At 36.3% G+C, this 19,474-nt stretch overlaps 1 protein-coding gene across 2 annotated transcripts in view; it reads right to left on the bottom strand.

The window, feature by feature from the left end:
- LOC123875960 (protein dead ringer) overlaps positions 1-19,474 on the bottom strand; it is a 172,796-nt gene that overhangs the window by 121,033 nt on the left and 32,289 nt on the right. Inside the window, exon 2 of one of the 2 annotated variants that reach the window (XM_045922089.1) lies at positions 9,626-9,655. The exons of the other annotated variant lie outside the window; for it this stretch is intronic. Within the exon in view, the coding sequence (XP_045778045.1) occupies positions 9,626-9,643 (18 nt within the window). The 5' untranslated portion in view covers positions 9,644-9,655. The remainder of the gene's footprint in view (positions 1-9,625; positions 9,656-19,474) is intronic. 2 annotated transcript variants of the gene reach the window in all.

Here is a 19,474-nt window from a genome sequence, read left to right as displayed (position 1 = left end):
GATTTCAACATGAGGCTAGCAAACTGCAGTCGTCCTTTCGATGTCATAAACAAAACCACGCGTTTGAGCAGTCACGACAGCTCCAAGCGGTCGTCTGCTGACGCAGTAAGTTCCACCTGCAATTTCAAGTTAGGTTTTTATTTATTTCAAGTTAAGCTTGCGCTTGACGATATGATGCTTAATAAAAAGCAATGAAAGATGAGAGTCTAGGTTGGAGCGCATCATAGGTCACGAAAGTTATCAAAATAAGAATCTTTTTAAAGGACCTATTTTTATCAAAGAATTACAGCTGATACCTACAGTTGTATCACAGAAGTCAGAACTGCAAATTTTTTGATAGTGGCGTTTTTGTTTTTAGTGTGCGACCTAGCAATGACCAGCTGCGCAGTTCTATAACTGCCCGTGTGTGGCCAGCCTTAGTCATCTTTTCCAATACCGAGGCTTCTTCTATTTCACTGTTGTCCTCCACTGTTCAATCTTCAGTGATATCTTGTTTAAACATTCCATCCATTACTTTTTGTACGATTGCTTTTTTATCAGATTTCAAAAAACAATCCTTTAGCTCCAACAACTTCTATGTATTCGCTCAATTTGTTCTCTTTTTATCAGTGCTTTTAAAAAAAGAGCAAGATCTCATATTTTTGGCAACTTCAATCCATAACTCCGTCAATAATTTAATACGGTGAACATTTACGGAGGAAAGTGTGTGTAAGTGGAAGTATTTCGATCGCGATCACAAAAATACCTATCAAGTAAAATTTTAAACAAATTTTTTGACCGAACTATTGTCTATCTTAAATGCAAATATAGAACAGTATCTGCAATCGTTACAACTTCATTTAAACCTATTTCACTATCAATGTTTTTGAAATATATACAAGTGTAAATTAAAAATTTATAACACCCCCGACAAGTGAAGGTTACAGTAACTAGAAAAGAGCTGATAACTTTCAAACGCCTGAAACGATTTTCTTGGATTATAGCTAAGAACACTCTCGATCAAGCCATCTTTCAAACAAAAAAAACTAAATTAAAATCGGTTCATTAGTTTAGGCGCTACGGTGCCACAGACAGATACACAGACACACAGATACACAGATACACACGTCAAACTTATAACACCCCTCTTTTTGGGTCGGGGGTTAAAAATACACCATTAAATAAAGCTAGCGATAAGGCCGCCAAATTGTAACGTAATGTTTTATATTTGTGTGTCTTTTTATGATGGTGTACCTACAATAAAGCATAATAATATAATTTTCTATGTATATCTAAATCAGTTCACTAGAACCCGAGAACACAAACTGCAAAGCTAGTAACCGGTAGGTACTTATATTAGTGATGCAACCAACACAGATGTACCTACAGGTATGAAAGTCGATGGTATAAGCACAGTAAGTAAGCCAGGAAGCTACTACAACTATTCAAAACGAGCCAAGTGTTTGAGCAAAACAAAAGGTGATAAGGAGAGGTAAATAACCTGACCCAATGACGGCGTCACGCCGCGCCGCCACCGGCACATCACAGACTGGACTAACTCATGCTTAGCAGCTGTTTGACGCTTCGAGTACTTCGCTAAAATACCTACTTATTTTTAGCATCAATTATCTCCCGACTATTCGGCTCTTTTAAATACGACCGTGCGGAAATACTCGTACGTTCATAAACAGAGTTTCCATGTTACTAGAGGCAGTAATGTAATGTTTTTAGGGTTCCCTACCTCAAAAGGAAAAACGGAACCCTTATAGGATCACTTTGTTGTCTGTCTGTCAAGAAACCTATAGGGTACTTCCCGTTGACCTAGAATCATCAAAGGTAGGTAGGTAAGTCTTATGGCACAAGTACAGGAATAAATCTGAAAACCGCGAATTTGTGGTTACATAATTTATATTTTTATATTAAAAAAAACAAAATAAGATAACTATACCAAGTGGGATATCATATGAAAGGGCTTTACCTGTACATCCTAAAATAGATTTTTATTTATTTTTATGTATAATAGTTTTTGATTTATCGTGCAAAATGTTGGAAAAAATACCCGAGTACGGAACCCTCAGTACACGAGTCTGACTCGCACTTGGCCGGTTTTTTGTCATTAGAGTTTATTGGCGCTAGAATTGCATATTATACAGTCTGTATACCGCATGGCATCGTGAAGGTCTGCACCCCTACATGCTCGTAGCTAGTCGAAATTCCTCAGACTCGTACCAAACGATTCGCTTTCTCGTTTCTAACACGCACTGCCAGAATATGGAATGCTTTTTCCCTGCCAGCTACGATATTGGGACCTTGAAAGAAGAGTGAATTGGCATATTCTAGGCAGGTGCTCTTCACCTCTTCACCCTAGGCTGCATCATCACCTACTATCTCATGTAATTGCATGTTTCGTTGTTAAAAAAAAATGCTAATTTTGTTGTCCATGCTTAAGTTTTTATAATCGGTAGTTGGAGGCTTTTATGAGGCTACTTAAGTATACCTGATGAAGTATACTTAAGTAGGTACAGCTCCCTGCGATTGTTTATATGTGACATTTTTGCGATACTACCAGTGACCGCGAGAATTCGTTCTACTATTTCCTAATCTTCACTTGTGCCATACCGAGTCCAACACATTCAATTCGGTCTTTTAATTTTATTCAAAATACCACAGCCACAGCAGCGGTAACTAAAAAGAGATCGTGTCGCTTATTGTAATGATAATTATTTTAGACAACAAAAAAGCTAGAAAGCGGGCGGTCAAAGATACCTATCTGTTAATTATTGTCACCGAAATGGTGGATACTATTGTAAATGATTCAAAATGGCGGAGTGACAAATCGGTGGGGTTTCGTGTACATTCCGTGTGATTGACGCGTGCCAGATACCGGTGTTAATATAAATTTATATACATATTTATTTATGCGTAGAAAGCGCAAATAAAGACGGGTTTTCCGAGATTATGATTGAGATAAATTGCTTGAATGGCTAGTGCGAGATGAACAACATCATCATCAAACCTAATCCCATTACTAGCACGGGTCTCCTCTCAGAATGAGAAGGGTTTGGCCAAGAGTTTGGCCAAGGGTCTGGCCATAGTCTACCACGCTGGCCAAGTGCGGATTGGATTTACACACCTTTGAGAGCATAACACAGAACTTTCATTCATGCATGTTTTCTCATGACATTTTCCTTCATCATTAAAACCGGAAATTAAAACGAATGTGACAACCACTCAATCCATACTAATATTATAAATGCGAAAGTGTGTCTGTCTGTCTCTCTGCTACCTTTTCACGGCACAACAGTACCTAATCTGACGAAATTTGGTACAGGGTTAGCTTATATCCCGGGGACGGACATACTCGTAGGCTATTTTTCATCCCGGAAAATCAAAGAGTTCCCACGGGATTCCGAAAAACCCATCCGCTTAACCGATTTGTATGAAAGGTACCGAGGTTTGCTTGCGTCCCTGTAATTGACATAGGCAACTTTTTATCGCGGAAAATAAAACAGTTCCCACGGGATCATTAAAAACCTAAATCCACGCGGACGAAGTCGCGTGCATCATCTAGTTGTTAATAAAACGCACATGATTCCGAAAAGATAGAGGTGCGTGTTAAAACCCCGGACGCCTCGACTATATGGCCGAACGAGACGTCTAACCATTGGGCTATTACCACTTGGCGATGGACAACGTCTATGAGCAATTAATAGACTACAGCGCAGGAACATCGGTCCGAGCTATTAACACAATATTTGACATTGGAAAATATCGAAATCGTTGAGACAATTTCGAAGCGTAGCAACGCGAGGCGATTAAATATTGACATTTCTCACGAGTGACACCGCGGCGGACGCGGCTCGTGCCTGCAACACGCCTCGTCGAAGCCTCGCCGAGCCTTATACCTTCCGCTTTTCACACAAATAGGTAATAATCGATCGTTTTTATTGCGTGTAGAGGCGCGCCCGCGCCGCTCAGGGTGATAGTTCGAAGAATCTTTTAAAATGTAACACGTAGTTCCAGCGAAGCCAGTCGACGTAGCACCTCGCTAAGTGGGCCGTCAAACTGAAAATGTTACTTTGCTTACATAAACGAATGCATCACTGACCTCTAGATCTAATATAAGTAGGTACACTGGACTTGCGATTGCCAACCTATTTTTGAAGCAACTTGATGTCGCCAGTGAGCATTATCATGACGTGAGCGTACTCTGCATCCAGCAGGCCGATCCCAAAAAAAAGCGCATCAATCATTATTACAATTTCAATTGTTATGATTGACTGGATTTATGGTATACTTACTTCTGCATCAATGCTTTGTAGCCAATAGTGAGCGAGTGTTGGCCAATTAGAGGTAATTGTTATCGTTATACTGTAGCTGTCTACCGTATACAGACTACCGTGGTACGGCTCCGGAACTAAATGTTAGGGATGAGACATCTGTCAACATTGTGTCAACACGAAGACCGTTTGATTCAAAGGGTCAATTTTAATTCCCGGCACGCTCTTGGACGCTTCTATTACGTATAGAATCATAAAATATCGGCACATAAAATTGGTGTCATATTGTATAGCACACCTCTTCCAGCGTAGATACTCGTAGGTACACTTAAGTTCATTTCAGTGATTGGATCTTTGCCAATCGAGTCGAACTTGATCAAAATGACGCATTGCATGAATATGTTGTAAAACACGAATTGTCGTGTAAACTTCGAGACCCTCTTTTGTTTACATTATACTCAAGTTCCGTAAACTGTAAACAATCATCATTATACCTATATAAAGCCTTTGTGATTCTCGCATATTTGAACTGAGTCATTATGAAGGAAAAATCACAAATCCGCGAAACCATCGCGACTTCGTTTACTTTTTCGCATGAGGAATAAGGATATTTGTTTTCTTATTTAGGTCATCAAGGGTATATACATAGTTGTTTGAGTTATATTCGGTAAATATATGTACTATAATATGTATACCTAGATGCACACGACTTCGTTCGCGTGAATTTAGGTTTTAAGGGTTCCGTACCTCAAAAGGAAAAACGGAACCCTTATAGGATCACTTTGTTGTCTGTCTGTCAGTCTGTCTGTCCGTCATGTCTGTCAAGAAACCTATAGGGTACTTCCCGTTGACCTAGAATCATGAAATTTGGTAGGTACCTGGGTAGGTCTTATAGCACAAGTACAGTAATAAATCTGAAAACCGCGAATTTGTGCTTACATCATTTAAAAAAAAATTAAAATGTGTTTTAATTTTCAAAATAAGATAACTATACCAAGTGGGGTATCATATGAAAGGGCTTTACCTGTACATCCTAAAACAGATTTTTATTTATTTTTATGTATTGTATTTAATGTTTTTGATATATCGTGCAAAATGTTGGACAAAATACCCGAGTACGGAATCCTCAGTGCGCGAGTCTGACTCGCACTTGGCCGGTTTTTTTATAAATCGCATGGCAGCTGTTTGATTTTCCGGAATAAAAGTAGTCTATATCCGACTTCAGGCTGCAAGCTGCTTTTCTTCCAAGTAGATGATACCCGCAACTTCGGCCTTGTGAATTAAGGTTTTTGGAATTCGCCTGGGAAACTATTTGTGATTTTCCAGGACCAAACGTATCCTATGTGTTTCCCCGGGTTGAAAGCTATTTCTGTACCCGTCAAAATCTGTAAGGGATGGACCTTGAAAAGCTAGTAGACACACAGGCAGACACACTTTAGCATTTATAATATTAATATCATAGGTATGGATGTATAGGAGTCTCTAAATAAGGCGTCGATGATAATATCAATCTAATTTTGAACCTCAAAGTATAAATACCCACACCGTTAGATAGGCAACTATAACCTTTTGTAGAGTTAAAAGCTACACCGTTTACACATGAGGAGTGGTCAGAGGATGTGGTTTTCTCGTTATTTGTATAAAAGATGGCCAACTTATGCAATTTCCTCAGGGAAATGTAGTGATGACGCGTCAAGCAAAGATTAGGTACACAATGTAATAATTAAGTACTTATACTTATTATGATATCGAGATAATATTATGTTCAAACAAGAAAAAGTTCTCTTTCACTTTCAGGTTTGAATAGCAGCTAGTTTTTCTTGCGTTAAGTTGAATATTTTAATTGAACTTTAAGTACCTATACCTAAAGAATTCTAAATTTTATACCTACGGGCGTCCTACAGGCTTAAAAGCTACGCTATGTTCTACTGACCTAAATATTTGATACTGCATATATAAGGTACCTATAGGTATATCGGATTAATACCTAGCTCCAAAAAAGCAGTCCTGTTAGGATTATATTTATTTATAGTAAATAAGATCAAGATTGTATCTACTTATTTTTAATTTTTTCACTATTTGCATGTCACCATTAATAGTTGTAATATGTACTTACTTTTTCATCATAATAATAAAATCATCCTATTATTCAAATCGATATTCTTGACTTTTAAATCGAATATTGTGTGGTCGCAACTTCTAGCGTTGGTAGATACCTACTCTATGACCTTACTTCTTGCATAGGGATCCAGATTATACCTAGATAGGCAAAGAGACTTTTATTCGTCCAAGAGGTGTTTTACAATTAACCACCTACGTATCTACCTACATTGTTGTTCTCGCAAAGACAATAGCGACCGCGTATCGTTAAAGGTAACGCAGTTTAATTACTAAAGCTTGTGGTGTAGTAAAGATGGACCAGGAAACTAATGTCCTAACCGCAGGTAGGTCGTCGCCTCGCCTGACGAAATGGATACCACTTTGTAACTAAGTAGCAATTACATCTTGATATAAAAATTTGAAAAAAAATTCAGTCGAACATTTTTTTCAGGACCCCGAAAAAATTGTAATGATCAGCTTGGAATCAGGGTTAGAAAAAAAATTAAAAATAGGCATTACAACATCATAAACAACATAATAGGGTTAAAAATGTTTAAAACAGATTTAATTTTTTTTTAAATTAAAATTTTAACCATTATCCACTTGGACGATGTCGCGAGCTTCATCTAGTTGGGTAATAGGTACGATGGGGTAATAATACCTTTACATAATATTATGTCAGCGGTCCATATCGACTCTATTTTTTTTTTATTTACATCTAATTGGAACGGCAGTGCCACTTACACTAACTAGATGATTGATGATAAATTTTATCTATCTAGATATGTAAATTTTATCTTCAAACTTTTATGGTTTGTTTGATGTGTCTTATTTAACGTAACTCGCATAATATTTTCGTAACACGCTCATTTAATAATATAATAATTTATTATCACAATAAAAAGCATTACATTTAAATAATGAGTTGTCCAATATGATCCTCCGGTGCATTCCGTTATCGATCACCTGGATATCGGTCCGGACTCCGGTAGGCTTGTAACTATTGTCGCGTATCGACAATCGACATCATTAATTTAATTCGAATACTTTGACGGATATTGATTCGGCATCTGACATTGCGCATAATATGTACAACATTTTTATCGATTCGATTTGGTATTGGTGCAATATAATGATCATTTATTTATGGGTTACTAACTAATGCCCCCGACTTCATCTGTGTGAATTTAGGTTATTTTTAAATCTCGTAGGAAGTCTTTGATTTTCCGGCGCAAATAATAGCCTTTGCCCACTATGCCCATTCCCGGGATACAAGCTATCTCTCTACCAAGTAACGTCAAGAAGAGTTAAGCGGATGGGCCATGAAAAACTAGCAGACAGACACACTACCGCATATGGATTTGAAAGGACCCTATATATTATATAGGTAAGGTTAAAGTTCACAACTTTCGAAATCGACCAACAGTTAAGAATCAAATAATTTTTATATTTAGTAAATTTATATCACGTCAATGCCAAACCGGTGCGCATTTATTATTACCGTATCGATAAATAATCGACATCATTAATTTAAATCGAAAAGTGACGGATATATCGATACTACATACGACATGGCCACGATTAGGTATAACAGGCAATGTTATAAAGTATCGCAAAATTATATTCATTAAAATCTCTCTAAAGAAAATATTATGTACTTAATTTATTGATATGTTTTATATATTAGGTACCTACTTTACCAAATACATCAGTAATACATCATCTATCAACACTTTTCTCTAAATGCACGAATTGCCTTTAAATGCTATCGAAAATCTTCATTGTGTGTATAATCCGTACAAAATGAGAACTCACTCGCCATGTCAAAAGTACCTTTTAAATAAGGACTAAAATCGTACTTTTAACACGACATCGACAGTTGACACATAAAAAAAATGACAAGGGAGTTCTCATTTTTACGGACTATAATTAATAGACATTGGAATAAACGACGTTGATGTTACGATGGCGAACTCAACGGCAACCACAGGGTATTTGAAAATAGCATAGCATGTGAAACTATACCACGCCATTTTTTATCATCTGCTCCTCTAGATACGAGCAAAGTTTAGTAATGAAATGACCTCTAAGTCAGACCAAATACATAAGCAAACAAAATTTTGTAATGTCTTAACCAGATCTTATCTCGATCATTAAGTTGCTCGAAAATAAAACATGGAGCATGTTTTAATGGGTATCTTTTATTCGTAACAAAAAAATATAGACAGCATCCATTGATTTTTGTTCGATTTCTGTATATTTTACGTTCGTCTACGAAATGTCACCCATCAGGGTAAACATTCAAAATCAATACGAACCCTTCCCGATAGATCAAATAAAGTCACGATTTAAATAAAGAAAAACAAAAAAACTCGTTTAAATTGACCGCAGCGCCTTTACGCTGATCATACACGATCAAGTTTACCGTCAAGTTTGCAGCGGACTTGAAGTACTTACTAACTTGACTATATATGGCCAGCGTTAAGAGCGCGCGTAGACGATACCTAGACAAAAAACTCCCGCGTAGCACGCTCGTAGTAACAAAATGTAAGTATATTCGTAGCTAATAGCATAGTCATCTTACCTGAAAATAGGGCCTATGGCCTGTAAACGGGTAATTTGGTAATTGAAAATATTTTCTAATATGGCGGCATTTCCTTAAGGCTTGACAGGTTATATTTTGGAAAGTGGGAGAGGGACCCTTTCTACGCATAGGTATACCTTCATAACTACCCGTTTGATTCCAATCTTAAATGTTAGAACGAATGGATGGTTAATATTGTACCTACTACGCGGAAAATTTCCTCCGCGCGCTTTTACCCCCGTGTCTTTTCTGTATTAAAAAAAAAATAAACGTCATATTATTAAGTTCCTTTTTCGGTTTATATCGTTGGTGTACTGCATGTCTATGCAGTCCTTAAATAAGGACACAGGTAGAGTTGTGGTATTAATATAATGTGATTTGATGGAACTCGAACGATCTGTCAACCATCATTGTATTATGGTAATAAATTGGTTTATTCACTTCTACTAGGGTTGCCACTCGCCTGCTGTGAATAAAAAAGTCCTTTACCTTTTCCGTTAAAGGCAAGCCTTTCCACAAAATGCCGATTTTGTGTAAGGATTACCCTCATACCAAAAGGTAAAAATATCCACTGCATCATAAAGATAGACCCACATCGATTCCTCTGGCGATCACGATCATCGCCGCGTTATCAACAAGTGTTCGCCAAAATATAGAGCCTCTCCTAACTTACCCTCATTACCCTCAGGTTAGATCGCATTCAAGAGCAAATCTGAAAAGAAATGAAAATCGCATACAAATTCTAATAATGCGTTATTTAACGATGGGGCTTAAGTTTTTGTATCGAAAACAAAAGTTTAAAAAGTAATAAAAACGTTAAGCTCCTACGGGGATTTTCTCAGTACTGGTAGATTAATAAATATTATCCATTCTTATGCATGTAGGTAAGTAGGATTATATTAATTTTGGTTATTGTGTCTACATTTTTGTACACGCGCGTGACAGTAAAAAACATACCCATAATAATTACATCTAATTACACTAGATAACTTCACAATTAAAAAATAATGTTATATAACAAAATATGGCCTACAAAGGGAAGTCTGGAAGAAGGCAACCCTAACTCCGGACCTCAGCTGAATAAATCACACAGTTTCGATTGTGAATCTAAATCGTTATTATGATTCATTTCTGATTTTATCGTTTGATTACCTTTATATTCTTTTTTTGGTTGTGAATCTTACTGATAGCAGCAATCCTTACAAATAGGATTTATTTGAGAAGAAAGATCATGTAAGGACGACAAAGTATTTCAAATCACATAATTCGATCAATCTACTGCTTATTCTTATTAAGTAAGTTTTATAGTTTGCGGTGAGTGTCCCCGGCTAGGCTTCAATATTAAGCTTCATAGTTGCTTTTGCTTACATATTATATACCTGCTACTGAATTATTCATTGAAGGTTCATCACCTTACGTATTATACTAAGTGTCTAAATAATAAAAAACCAACTGGAATTTATAAAAATCCTTTCTAATTGCGGTCTAAGTACGTTATAAAGAAAACTTCCAAGCAAAATCTCTAGTTTCTGTAGCTAGACCCAGTTGTTTGAGCTGTATATTGACATGTTAGTCATTTAGTTTCTTGCATAGAAGATCAAGTCAAAAGAAAAAAAATGGACATAATATGCGACAAAGTTCAATAGTGATCTATCACAAATTAAAGCTCGGGCACGAATGATCACACTTCCTTTTTGTTTCGATTACAAGCACACCCCGCGGCGCGGGCGCATCTTATTAACAAACAATTGCGACTCTCATTTGCCTTTATTAATTTCCTAATACCTACCTGATTTTTTTTATCGTTGACTGGTTTGCGATTGACTTCGTAGTCAGTGCAGTCGTTCTTACCCAAGTAAGCGATAACATAGTCTGATTATTATTTTCAAAGCAATGTTAGATAATATTTAGAGTAAACTCTCCTGCCTAAAATGGGTTGCAACTTTTAATACAACTCAAATGGGATTTACGGAACTTCATATTAAATCCTTAAAGCGGTTTTAATGGAATTATGCCATGAATTGAGCTGGCTATTGATGTTACAGATACTAAGTAAGAAGAACAGAATTAGGACGCATAATTAATAAAAAGCGTTCTAAAAAATAATCAAGTTAACGTTGAGATATTATTTAAAAAAAACTGATTACTGATTTTAAATTAAAATTTACAAGTTGCACGCAAATACATATCTAATTGTTATAAGTCATAATCATGTTCTTCATATTAATATCTCAATTTGGACTTGATTGTAGGTTGAAACGTTTTTTAAAAAATGCGCCCATATTTCTACAAAATAACAAGTGAAATGTCAAAAGTTGAACACAATGTAGACTCGTACAAACTCAAAATGTAGATGATTCATAAATGACAACTCGCATCTTTATAACAGCAAATCATATATCGACATTCCCCGTATGATATTAAAGAATTACTCATCCAAATCAGATAATACGAAAATACGCATCGAAACATGATAATTAATGATTAATCTTAAACCGTATGACATGAAAGTAAGATCGTGCTTTAAAAATACCAAGCTCGCATGCTTCGAATTATTGATAAATCAAGCAGGTCCCGTCGAAAGGGGCACTAAATCAAAAGCATCATAACATTTTGACTTATAGTGAACGCTCCCGATCACACCGTTTCCCGCTAGATGGCACGATAGTCAGCTGTCAAACTGAGCTGTCATTAACTTATTAATGGCGCCCGATCATTTTATTAATAGTTAATAGAGTTGTAACATTGTTTATTGTTCTATTTTTAAACAGCGATTTCTACTCCCGACTCGAACTGGAGCTTTAGGCACCTAAGTACCAAGGTAGCAACTTAAGGTTACCTATTAATATCTCACAACCTAAAAAACGAGATTTTTACACGCATGGTATAACAAACCAATTCGAGCATATTATCTACTGCACTACAGTACCTAGCCGAGATTTAGATAGGTATACTCGTATAACGTAGTTAGAAGTTCCTGTAGTGTTAATATGAAAAAAAATTGCCTATACTTCAGACCCAATAAAACAGTTTAATTTACTCACGTTTAATTAATTAACTTAGTCCTTAACTTTAACTCTAGAATAAAGGCCGTGACTTTGACTTTTTCAATAAATCTTATGGCCAAAATCCCAAGCATTTAAAAGCTCATAATCCCAAAGACTTCAACGCGTTTCATCAAGAGTTCATTATAAATCCGAGGCTAACATCCACGGAAGGATTCTAAAAAATGCAAAAAGTCCAAGGTGACTAATGTAATTAGACGTATCACCAACATAAACAGTATTTCACGAAACAATGGCACCCACGCAACGTCTGGCGTGCATCTTGGCACCCATTTGCATATTTTACAAATGCCCCATCCGAATGCAATCGAAACCGAATGAGAAACCAGTTCTAACACTTTCGCTACTATCCTTAAAATCTTGTTTAAACGAATCTATAAAGATCACCAAAAATTTGAATTACCTAATCAACATTTGAATTTAAACTCTAGTCAAATACATTACAGTCTAAATTCATGTGTGTTTTTGCTAGAGTTAGGATGTTGTGAAGATAAAATATTTTTAAAGGACCACACACGGTCGTCAACATCGGTCTTTGGAACAACAACACATCACTTAGTATACTTTACAGTTTACAGGTAGGTATACTAGGAGCTTTGAAGTCTCACGTCCTTAATTTAATTGTAACTTTCATTCGTTTACAGTATTGTTTTTAACAAACAGCGACCTCTATCAGGAAATTTTAATATGGTAATTTTCTATGCATTAACTGGGGCAAAACTTGGATCAAACGAATTGATTTTCAGTTAGATATGTACGAAGCTTAGACCTAAACAATAATATTACAGATCTAAACAATTGTAACGCTAAATAAAGGTATGTACGAAATCACAAACTATGGCTTTGTGATTAACTCCTTAAAATATAATATCTATTTGCAATTACTTATACAACTTTTTTAAAGAATCATTGCCGATCTTACACGTTTTTTTTTATTTTCAAAATCTGTCTAAAGAGATAGACAGATAAAGAGATATAGAGCTTTTGAAAGAGATAGAGAACTCTTTCAAAAGCTCTAATTTTATTAATTTATTGACGTGACTAATATTGTTTTTATATTGTCTAGAATAAATAGTATAATGTGAAAATGATGTTCTATGATCTAGATGGCATAGAAGCTAGAAGATTTTGTAAGCGAAGTAGCGGGCATCTGGTAGTTATAAATACATAGCACCATTTACCCCATGATCCCTTACCCCACGTGCTAATAGATAGCCGACGCAATATTTATTTTAATCCTCAAATAATTGAACAGTATAAAAAAACTCGGAATGCATGGTTCTACTTAATATTACTAAATAAACTCTGAATCGGGTAGCTTTTGAAGGCTCTAAATGGAAAGGAATATTGAAATATTGATCTAAAGCCAAGATCCGGGGCCAAACTGATCTAGCGTCAGTTTTTTGTCGGCATTTTTAGCTTTCATTTAATTTTGATCTCGTTAACTGCGTCATCGAAGATCTTTAACATTAATAAAAATGGTAGAGAAACAAAAAAAAATATTCAAACCAACTTTTACAGTGTTTTTGAATCGTCAATTGATACTACCACTGGTAATTTCAATACTTACAATGTATTTTTAACCGACTTCCAAAAAAGGAGGAGGTTCTCAATTCGTCGGGATCTTTTTTTTTTTTTTTTTATGTATGTTCCCCGATTACTCAAAGACCCCTGGACCGATTTGGAAATATTTTTTTTGTTTGAAAGGGTATACTGTGCAGGTGGTCCCATATAAATTTGGTGAAGATCTGATGAATATCTTCGGAGATGGAGAACAGAACTCCTCAATGGATAAGAGCAAATTGCTCGCGATCACTGTAATAGCTTAGTAAATAGTAGGGTTTTAACTGGGCATAGCATATTATAGTACAGTGGGGCCACTAAAAATTGTGAAATAAAAATTTTCAAAAGAAAAATAAAACCGAGCGAGCATATTAAAACAAAATTAGAAATCCAAGAGTGAAGCTCGCCCGACTTCATACCTAGGTACATTACATGTGTAGCTAAACAAAAATTATTTTCTACTTTTTAGTGTTTTTGGTTTTTGAAGTCGGTTTTATTTTTCTTTTGAAAATTTTTTAAATAGTAACTTGCAAAAGCTAGGAATATTAACCAGATGTGCTGTTGGGAAACCCTGTTTAGCTTCTAAATACTTGCATTCCCAAATAGTGGAGACCTTTATAATTTCAAGGGCCCGAAAAGTGGGCTGTGGGTACATATACCTATCTTCATATCCAAAGAAACTGCTGAATTTTTGGTATCTATTGATATTTAAGTAAGTTATGTGGTGCCCTAGAGCATTGAGGTGAGGTCCATATTCCAAAATGAGTATTTTTCAGTTATCTGAAAAAAAATTCACTCATCAGGTACCTACTAGGTAGAAGATGAAAGTGGTACACTTTAATAATGATATTAATTCAATGCATAAATACAGACAGCGTGGGCGAGAATTGCACCCGACTGCCGACATAATATGACACCCTCATGATGACAGTATGCGTTATTTACATTTTTATTACAACTACCCACCCTTTTTACGTTCTTGGAATAGAAAAAAGAAACGATTAAATTATTATGTACTAGCTGATGCCCGCAGCTTCGCCCGCGTGGATTGGTCAGATACCCTGCAGCATCAGGATTGAGGAGTTGGACTCCATATTTTTTATGAAACAATGTCACAAAGTTCCTCTATCGATTAAAAAAGAAATGACGCAAATCGGTTCAGAAATCTCGGAGATTTCGGTGTACATAGGTAGAAAAACACAACTCCCTTTTTGAAAGTCGGTTAAAAAAGTAGCCTATGTTACCCCCTGGTCAATTCTCTACTTGTCTGTGAAAATCCCGTCAAAATCGGTTCAGCCGTTCCCAAGATTAGCCTTTTCAAACAGACAGACAGACAGACAGACAAAAATTTTAAAAACGTGTGATTCGGTTATAGTATCGTTCAAATAACCACATGACCTTAATATGCGGTAGTTATTTCGAAATTACAGACAGACACTCCAATTTTATTTATTAGTAGGTATAGATTATATTCTTGAACTAGCTGACAACCACGACTTCATCCGCGTGGGTTTAGCTTCTTGAAAATCCCGTGGGAACTCTTTGATTTTCCGGGATAAAATGTAGCATATGCCACTCTCCATGCTTTTGACTATACCCATGCAAAAAATCACGTCAGTCCGTTGCTCTGTTTTGAGTCGTGATTGAAAGACAAATCAACAAACTAATAAACCGACAAACACACTTTCCATTTATAATATTACTAGAGGATGCCCGCGTGGATTAAGGTTTTTAAAGATCCCGTGGGAACTGTTTGATTTTCCGGGATAAAAAGTTGCCTATGTCAATTACAGGGATGCAAGCTACTAAAGCTAAATTTCATACAAATCGGTTAAGCGGATGGGTTTTTGGGAATCCCGTGGGAACTCTTTGATTTTCCGATATAAAAAATAGCCTATGTCCATTGTCCGTCCCCGGGATATAAGCTAACCCTGTACCAAACGTCAGAATCGGTTAAACTGTTGGGCCGTGAAAAGGTAGCAGACAGACAGAGAGACACACTTTCGCATTTATAATATTAGTATGGATGAGTAGTTAGGTAGTGATATTAGGCTTAAATACAGTAGGTATTAGATGATGCCCGCGACTTTGTCCGCGTGGATTCTGGATCTAAAAAGACCGTGGGAATTTTTGTATTTTTTTGGGGTTAAAAGTAGCCTATGTCCTATGTCTGCGGAATCCAAACTATGAATAGGTATCTTTGTCACAAATAGTTAAAAAATTGCGACTTCCATAATAATATCTTCTACTAACACACATACGATAGTAACACAAAACCTCTCTATTATATTAAAAGTCGGTTAAAAGCGATAATAATTCCCCAGAGCTCGGCACAGGAAGAGGCGTGGTGGCACGTTGGCGCTTCGACGAATCCAACGCCTGGCCTCCGTTACGATGTGTTCTTATAAAATTACATTGCAATAAACTGCGACTTTCATGATCTCTTCTTCTACTAACACAAATACTGTGGTAACACAAACTTCTCTATCCTATTAAAAGTCGGTTATAAGCGATAATAGTTCCACGGGGCACAACACAGGAAGAGGCGTGTGTATTTTGTATCATTTTGAACATCCTATTGCGCCTATGTAACAGCATGTACCTAATAGTGTTACTTATCAAAATTGTATTGTACCAATATCTTATTTGGCTACCTATTCATAGGTACTATGTCCTGCCGACCAAGAATAATCAGGGCGACAAAGGCTTTTTGCAAAGCTTTGTCAATACAAAAATTGCGAAACCCCAATTATTCTAAGGCTTGGAATACTACAATAATACATAGAAATTACGACTCGAGGCATTTTTCAACGAGTATCTATATGTATAAGCCAAATAATCTATATTATATCCATTTAAAACGATAACATTTACATTTAAGTTTGTTCTCTAACATTTTTTTTATTCAGATACAAGTTAGCCCTTGATTGCAATCTCACCTGGTGGTAAGTGATGATACAGTCTAAGATGGAAGCGAGCTAACGTGGAAGGGGTATGTCCATCTATACTAATAAATAAAATTGGAGTGTCTGTCTGTAATTTCGAAATAACTACCTCGTATTAAGCTCATATGGTTATTTGAACGATACCATAACTGAATCACACGTTTTTAAAATTTTTGTCTGTCTGTCTGTCTGTCTGTCTGTCTGTCTGTCTGTCTGTCTGTCTGTTTGAAAAGGCTAATCTTTGGAACGGCTGAACCGATTTTGACGGGACTTTCACAGGCAAGTAGAGGATTGACCAGGGCGTAAAATAGGCTACTTTTTTAACCGACTTTTAAAAAGGGAGTTGTGTTTTTCTACCTATGTACACCGAAATCTCCGAGATTTCTGAACCGATTTGCGTAATTTCTTTTTTAATCGATAGAGGAACTTTGCGACATTGTTTCATAAAAAATTTGGAGTCCAACTCCTCAATCCTGATGCTGCAGGGTATCTGACCAATCCACGCGGGCGAAGCTGCGGGCATCAGCTAGTTATTATTAAACCCATACTCCTTTGATTTCTACACGGCATCTTACCGGAACGCTAAATCGCTTGGCGGCACGGCTTTGCCGGTAGAGTGGCAACTAGCCACGGCCGAAGCCTTCCACAAGACATAATTTATCAGAAATTCCAGCAAAATCGAGGCGGGCCATTTTGTTAACAGTAGAATCCGTAGAATGATCATACTTCAACACTTTGTTAAACATTAACCGAAGTTTGTCACCGTCGATTCTACTTAACGTTAACAGCACTTTCGAGTAAGGAAAGTAACACTATTTACGAAAGCCCTTAATAGCTAAACTGCTACTGTGGTTACGGACCACACAAGACAAAGCAATTGTGTGACAACACTGAGTGGAGTGAAGAACGCAAACAGTGGGGGCGGTCGTAACACGGAGGCATGGGCCCTTTGGAAGGGAATATAGCGTGGATCAAACCCCCAAACTGGCAAATCCGTACTAATATTATAAATGCGAAAGTGTGTCTGTCTGTCTGTCTGCTAACTTTTCACGGCCCAACCGTTCAACCGATTTTGATATATATAATACTGGGGACGGACATAGGCTACTTTTGATCTCGGAAAATCAGAGTTCTCACGGAATTATTAAAAACCTAAATCCACGCGGAGGATGCATCCCGAGGACGGACATGCTACTTACTTGCTATCCCGGAAAAGCTCTTTGTATTTTTATCCGGAAAAATACACAAGTTCCCACGGAATTTTAGAAAAAATCGCAAATCAAAGTGGATGTCTTTATACATGGCTTGAATTCCAAGGAAGTACATAGAAGGAAGGTCACGGAAAATCAGAGAATTCCAAACGGATTTTTGAAACCTGAATCCACATGGACGAACTCTCGGGCATCAACTAGTCTTCTGATATAGATTATAGAGATATTGATTGATTATTATCAACGTACAGCTCAAACGGCTTAAACGTGGACATTTTCTATGTTAGTCCCCTATTAAGAAAGAAATTTTGAAAAATTTCAGAGAGAGGAACGAATTCAAAATTCTAAGGACACGTACCTATCAATTGGAACAATTAAATACGTATATTAAATTAACTTAACAAGATACAAGCATAACCCTCTAAATGCATCCGGGTTATTTACAAATAGAAGAGGCTGCAGGGTCCCTCGGGACCACCAGTGGTAGTATCAGCAAGTCAAATTTACGAAACTTGCACGTCATTTTAGGGTTGATTCCAGTAATAGCAAAGAGATATCGGACATAATATCGTCAACATACTAAACTGAGGTTTATTCCCAATTGGCAAGAAGTTTCAATTAGTAAAGGAGCAGTGATATGACTATAAATATAGTAGGTACACAATACTAGTATTACTTTGTCTATGGTCTATACTTTATACTTATTTTTTTTTTAAATTAAAACTACATTTAAAAAAATCTAAAAATGCAGTCAGTATTTTGGCGTTTTTTACCATATTCTACCATTCCACGCAGGCATGATTTGTACAATTATATAGCTAGCTTTAAGTTTTATTGTATAATTTTTAATTTACGAAAAAAAATTAACACATGTTTTGCATGAGTGTTCAATAGGTTATAACTTATTAATAAATACCACGAGGAAAGCTACGAATACGATATGAATACGAGGAAACGGCTGAACCAATTTTTTTGGATTATAGCTAAGAACACTCTCGATCAAGCCACCTTTCAAACAAAAAAAAGTAAATTAAAATCGGTTCATTCGTTTAGGCGCTACGATGCCACAGACAGATACACAGATACACAGACACATAGATACACAGATACACACGTCAAACTTATAACACCCCTCTTTTTGGGTCGGGGGTTAATAACAACATTTAACCGCTAACGTATATTGAATAATTTGAAATACGACGCGCTTTTATTTCGCAGTTGTTTCGCAGACAGTTCGGATTATCGCTTAGTCAAGCGATAATCCGAATACGAAACGATATAGATAGCATGGATAGATATAGATAGTTATTATTTAATGAATAAAATGAAGTAATTTTTATCAACTAGTTTAAAGCAAACTGTATCAACTAGCAATACCATCTAAGTTATGTTTGGTGCATCACCTTCGAGGTAGGTATATACAAATGACGAATGATTCACTCATGATAATATAATTTTTATGAGGACTCCGTTAGTACTTAGATACGAAACGTTAAATGTGTATACAAAGTTTGCTTTAGCACTTTGTAATTCATTATTGGATTTCCCAACACTAATGTGACACGATTTGCGCAAATTGTATCGTAGATATTGAAGAATTTTCCTCAATATATAATGATATAAAATGTAGTTTCTTACACAATGCATTACCATTTAGAGAAATGAGTGGATTACATATTGCATCATTTATTGATATCCTGGTTTTGACTCAACGTCGTCTTAAGTAAGTATATTTTATGTTAATTTG

The sequence above is a fragment of the Maniola jurtina genome, chromosome 20 (assembly GCF_905333055.1).
Source record: "Maniola jurtina chromosome 20, ilManJurt1.1, whole genome shotgun sequence".
In the NCBI taxonomy this organism is placed as follows: domain Eukaryota; kingdom Metazoa; phylum Arthropoda; class Insecta; order Lepidoptera; family Nymphalidae; genus Maniola; species Maniola jurtina.
The sequence above is the reverse complement of the archived record's forward strand: the minus strand, read 5'-3'. Positions and strand labels throughout refer to the sequence as shown.